This window comes from Vicugna pacos, chromosome 23 (genome assembly GCF_048564905.1).
Source record: "Vicugna pacos chromosome 23, VicPac4, whole genome shotgun sequence".
NCBI lineage: Eukaryota > Metazoa > Chordata > Mammalia > Artiodactyla > Camelidae > Vicugna > Vicugna pacos.
The window spans coordinates 25,325,007-25,331,006 of NC_133009.1; the positions used below are offsets into that span (position 1 = coordinate 25,325,007).

The 6,000-nt window shown below is 47.7% G+C and overlaps 1 protein-coding gene across 4 annotated transcripts in view; it reads right to left on the minus strand.

Moving 5' to 3' along the window:
• Positions 1 to 5,220, minus strand: part of MARK1 (microtubule affinity regulating kinase 1) — a 97,809-nt gene extending 92,589 nt beyond the window's left edge. For 2 of the 4 annotated variants that reach the window (XM_072948722.1, XM_072948720.1), the window contains exon 1: positions 4,444 to 5,220. In XM_072948722.1, the coding sequence (XP_072804823.1) occupies positions 4,444 to 4,494 (51 nt within the window). In that variant the 5' untranslated portion in view covers positions 4,495 to 5,220. The remainder of the gene's footprint in view (positions 1 to 4,443) is intronic. The other 2 variants (XM_072948723.1, XM_072948724.1) reach the window with 2 other exon arrangements.
• Positions 5,221 to 6,000: the final 780 nt, after the last annotated feature.

A 6,000-nucleotide genomic window follows, 5' to 3' on the forward strand; every position in this document is an offset into this window, starting at 1 on the left:
TAGACAATGGAATATTGACTTAAGAACTGGAGATGGAGCAAAGTTATCTTTCAAGAAAATGGGCAAAATACATTCTCATATTTTAAAAAGAAAGTTTATGGCTGACAGTCCTTCATCAAAAGAATTTCAAAGATCTTGATCAGGAAAAGAGAAAATGACTTCAAAAGGAAAGTCTGAGATGGAAAAAGGAATGGTAAAAAAAATAATAATAATAACATAGAAATATAAGGCTGATTCTAAACAGTCTAAGCTTAAAAAAAGAAAAGCTAATAATAGCACTGAGGTCAGAAGAAAAATGATACACGGCAAAGACTTTTTTTTCCCTCACAATGTACTGTCCTGTGTGCCTACTTTGGAGACCAGTGGTGTGGGTCACACATACACAGATGTTCAGCTACAGGAGACGGCAATGTTGACTGCAACCACTTCAGAAGTCCTTTAAAAACATGAGCTATGCCATAAAGGATGTGTAAGTTTGGGATAAGGGGGACACAGCAGGGCACTCCAGCCAGGGAAAACAGTGTAGGTTCAGAAATAAGATGAGTGTGGCATACTCTGTTCTTCCCTTCATGAAGTACTCATATCGTTTCGCAGGTTCTTTTAAAATCTCTAAGACAAAAACCGAGCAAACCAAAAACCACCTCTAGAAGGAACAGCATGAGTATTGACTGCAACAGTGGAGTACATAAGAGACTCATCATGACCTTGGGCAGGCCACTTCACTTTCTGAAGGCTCTGCAGTATGTAATATCTACCTTTCCCGGTGTCACTAATATATTTGGATGACAAATGAAAAAATTCCAAAGGGGAATATTACAGCACTGATCTCACATATTACCACTAGTCATCATGCTGGCACTGGCCACACAGAATAAAGGAGATGAAGTAAATCAGCAATTAGAAGGCAATGTGACAGGTACCTACACTTGAGGTACGCACAGGGTACTTAGGAAACCGACAGCAGGGCAAACACGTGCTTCCCTCTTGCCTTTTCACATTATTAGCAAAGATTCCCATTAGGCAAACTACTGATGTCCACCTTACTGCTTGTTACAGTCAACACAGTGAATTTCAGATCCATGAAAAGTATCACTATCAAGAGTCTTGTTATTAGAGGCGTCAAAATAAATTTAACCAAAGTCAATTTTAAAACATCCCAAGAAGGAGTTGAATCAATTTCCTTCATACTGATCAAAATTTCATCACAGAAAGCTAGTCAGGACTCTTTGGATCCATAAAAATTAGCACAATGAGAGTTTTTCTAAAACATGAAAAAAATTCTTGTTTCACTTAAAAATATGTAAGAGTAATGATAATACATTATCTATATCTATGCTGGAATTATTCAAGTATAATGTAACAAAAGCAAAAAAAAATTCAAATACCCATTCTTTTCCTGGATTTACTCTTTAAACCTAAAATCAAATATGTTTTATATAAGCTAATTCTATGACCTACAACATATCTTTTCTACTTCACTATAAAGTGTTTACTGCCTTTAAAGTTAATCACTGGTTGTTCTGTTGTATTTGGCAATTTGAGGCCTATTAACAATGCACACACAAATCCTTTATCTAAGAAAATACTCCTGAAAAAATACACACAGACTGTTCTCAAAGAAAAGCATCTCTTTCTCACTCTACTATATACAGTAGTAGTAAAGAGGAGAATATTTACTACTAATGTTACAGTGCTGTAACGTTATTCTGAACTTTTTAATTTATCGTCAATATATGAGTGACATGGGGAAGGGTAGATGTTACATATTCCCAAGGAGACCAAATCCATTCACGTACATCTAAAATGTTTATAACTGCAAAAGACAGTAAAATACAAAGATTTTTTAATTACCGTATTTGTTTTAATTAAAATTAAAATATTTTAGCAGTAATTAAACGTTTTTTAGTTATGCCCTTAGTATTCCAAAGGGCTTAGAAGCATTTTATGGTCAATACAAATGTAAATTTTCACATACAGTTTTAGAAATATGTCAATTTAACTGAAAACAACCACAAACAAATGTTCATTTTGATTACCATACTGGCATTAATGTATTAGCTTACAAGCAGATCTGTTCTTTTATTCTACTGATAAGAGGTAAGTAAAAATGGGTAATGACATTTACTACCAACCAGAGAATAAAGAGAGACACCAATGATGATTTACTAGCCATCACTGGTGATCCCTTTGATAAACACCTACAGCACCTATAAACCAATTTAGCTCTATCTGCACATGGCTTTCTACTGTACACTATCTGTTTGGGATTACATTTACCTTTCTTGTTAAGTTCCTTAAGGGGGGAGGCCTTGTCTTAAATACTACTTCCATATTCCTTTCAGCTCTAATAAAACTCAGTACATACTTACTGATAAATTAACAGCCATGGTGTAATAGATACTTTCCATGGCAATTAGGAAAAAATCAGGATGTGGGTAAAGTTAGCTAAATGCAGATATAGTTATAAACAAGATCATAAAAGTGATTCTGAAATAACATGTTCAGAAACAGAGCAAATGTGTTTACATAGCATAATCATTTTCAGTAGGTACAACCAAATTTACCACTGTTATTGTTTGGCTTAAAAAATCTTTTTGTCTTACATGTGATGCTGCATTTTGTCCTATTCCCTGATGCATATTTCTATAATGCTATCTCATGTCTGTATAAGACACCTTATTCACACAACTATGGAAAGAGCTATACTATTTAAAATCCAAAAGAAAATAAAAACAATGTATTTTGCCACCTTTCCTAGGTTAAAAACACACAGTGTTTTGCTAACAAAAACAGAAGTTATATTCTGTGTTACTTTTCATTCAGATTGAATGACAGGAATTTTTTTTTAAGATTTTCTGTTAAAAAAATTCTGTACCACCTTGGCTTTATATTATAATCAACTTTCACCAAATCTTGCATCTTTTTCTGTCACCTTCTTCAATCTCTCAATCAAAATTATATATCAATTACATTTTTTAAAACAACTATAATTTTTTAAAAAGTTATGATGTGATTAAGATGTAATTTATGCTACCAGCAGCCTTTACCTTTATCATTTTAAAAGCAGGACAAAAGCATACTCTGAAATATCTTCCTGGGTCTTCTGCAATAGTCTCTCATTAGAATTTCTTCCCCCTTCATGTAAGTATATGAAGTTTCTGTGCTCCCCTACTCTCCAAGATTAAATAATCTGTTTACACCTCCCTCCAGCACTTCAGGGGTGAGGTTGTATCTTTTCTCCTTACTACCTTTTGTCTAAGAACGCCAAAGTCCTTCATTATTTTATTTTACCAACCCTATGAAGGCAGTGGTACACCAAGATTTGGAGAGTCAATGAGTTAACCAAACGAGAGAGACTGGACAGTCAACCCAAACTTAGTAAGCCTCTAGCTCCTTAAAATCGGAAGAAATCAGTCAAGGCCCTATTTACAGGTCATAAGGACTCAAAAAAAAATTAAAAACAAAAAACAAGAAACAAAAAACCTTTCCCACAAAAGGACTCGCACACACACACGCACTAATGTATATTTCAGAACGTGGAACTACAACTGATCTTGTTCTTTTGGCTTTCAAGAGTTTAAACACCAGGGACATCTGCATCTAGATAAAAACTCCTGAGGGCAATCTGATCAAAGACACAGAAAATCCTTCCTTCAAAGAAATGCACCTTGTGACACTCCAAGGAGGAGGAGAGGCATTTAAAGTAAAACCTGCCCTGAATTATTACCACTGACTTGAGGAAGAGAATCAAAAGCCGTTGGCTTCCTCTAGCTTTTAAACGTTTTGCTGTAACCCCAGGGCCACAGAGGCTGGTGGTGAAATTCTTCTACTCATCGCTACAGGAGAGTATCACGGCAGTATAAACTCATACACACCAACACACATCCGTCTCTACTCCCATTCTCGTCCCTCCCATTCCCGACCTTCCCTGCCCCTTTGGTGCCCACAACCCAAATGTGGACATAATGTTACAAAAAGCAAAGTCATGGGGCAATGCAGGGGGGTGGGGGTGCAAAGGACCGAAAGAGCCAGAAAAAGCAAGGGGAGAAGAGGTAGTCAGCTGGCTCCTGTGTGATCAGAAAGCAAACATTCGGGTGGGGATACGGAATGCCGGGTGGAAATAAAGCCATCCGGGATGCACGCTCTGCCTTCTCCTCCTGCCTCCCTGCCCTCCATCACCCCATCCTCTCCCGGAGGACCACCTCCGAGGGGAGGGCGCCAATCACACTGCCCCCACCCTCACCCTTCAGGCGAAAGCGGCGAAATGGGGCTGGAAGGGAGAGTGGGGGCTGAGCTGGGGGCGAGGGTCACGCCGGGCTCCAGGCGGAGACCCCGCGGCGGGTGGCGGCTCTGGGGCCCCGGGGCGGCCCACGCGGAAGGTGGCGCGGGGACCCGGGGAGGGTCTGGACCCCGCCGCTCCCGGAGGAGGCTCCGGCTACTCACGTTCTCCGTGTCCCGCTCGTTCACCGTCGGCAATGGCGTCCGGGCCGACATTTTGTGCGGACGGCGGGGTCGGGCCGGGGTCTCGCCGGCCGGGCTGGGCTGCGGGTCCCGAGGGCGAGCGGCAGGGGCTGCGGCCGCGGGCGCGAGGCCGGGCCCGGGCGAGCGGCTCCCGCAGGCCGCGGGCGGTGCAACAAGCGGCCCCGGCGGGGCAGCGGGGGAAGAGGACGCGGAGGAAGGGGAGGGGGAGCCGCTGCCCGCCGCGGCGCCGCCGGGGGACGCGGGCCGGGGCGAGGGAGGGCTCCGGCTGAGGGCGGTTGCCCGGCGCGGGCCGGGCGGCGAGGCGGGCGGGATGCGGCGCCGAGGCTGGGAGGCGGGGCGGGAGCCGGGGGGGGGGGGGCGGCGTCCGGGCCCCGCTAGGCTCTCGGGGCCATGGCCGAAGGTGAAGCGGCGCCGCAAATCACTGCCGGGCTCGTCCCGCCGAGCGCGCCTCAGAGCCGGGAGCCGCGGCCCTGACAGCGCCGCCCGCGCCGCGCCCCGTGCCCCGCCTCAGGTGAGCGGCGCCGCCCGGCCGAGCCGCAGCCACGCGCCCGGGGCCCAGCGCGGCGGCGCCCCCGCTCCCGGCGCCCGCGGCGCGCCCGTCCCGGCTCGGTCCGCTCGGTCCCCGCCGCCGCCGCCGCCGCCGCGCCTGAGCCGGGAGGAGCGGCCGGAGCCGGCTGCGCGAGGAGCTGCGGGCGCGGCACGCAGCGCCCAGAGGCACTTGGCGGCCGCCGCCGGGTGGGCGGGCGCCAGCCGAGGGGCCTCTCCATTCATTCCCTCATTAGGGATGCGGGGCCGCCTCCTCCTCCTCCTCCCGCGCTCCCTCGCCTGCTGGGCCCCGTGTTTATTTTTGTTTCTCGCCGCACCCGCGGAGTACGGTTGTCTCGGAGCCCCTGGTGGCTTTTATTTTGATTCGTGTTTGGGTTTTGCCGGGTGGAGGTGGGAGGGCGCTGATGCAATTAAGTGGTCCTTTTTGTCGGTTTCATTGGGGAAGAATGGGTACGATCCTACCCTGGATCCGACACTGCCTATCTCCTACCTCGGGACTTTTCCCATTCTTAAATTCATCTCCTCCTCCCCCGTCTCCCAGCTGTCTCAGTTTCTGCCCATCCCCCCCCCCCCCCCACCCAGCCCTCTCTCGGTCCCCTTCTCCAAGGAGCCATTGGGCTCAGGGTCACCCTAATAGTTGGGCAGAGGGCACAAAAGCCCCGAGAAGCGCCAGCCGTCTCGGAGGCGCTGCTCCCATCCTGTGCACGGGGCTCGGGTCAGGCAGCTCGCCGAGGTGCCGGGGACGGCGCGGCCTCCTGGGGAACCGGGCCGGCGGAAGAGGTCCCCCAGCGCCCACCGCAGCACCCCCAGGATGGCTGAGACCCGGGAGTCACAACGTCTACACTGGCTGATCGTCACTTCCTGGGACACAAGGAAGTGTCACTTAGGCGAGCTTGTTTAGGGAGGGAGGAGAGCTGTCTCTGATCTGGCCCTGTCCCACCTCCTCCAGGTGGCTTCCTCACCCTTCCACCC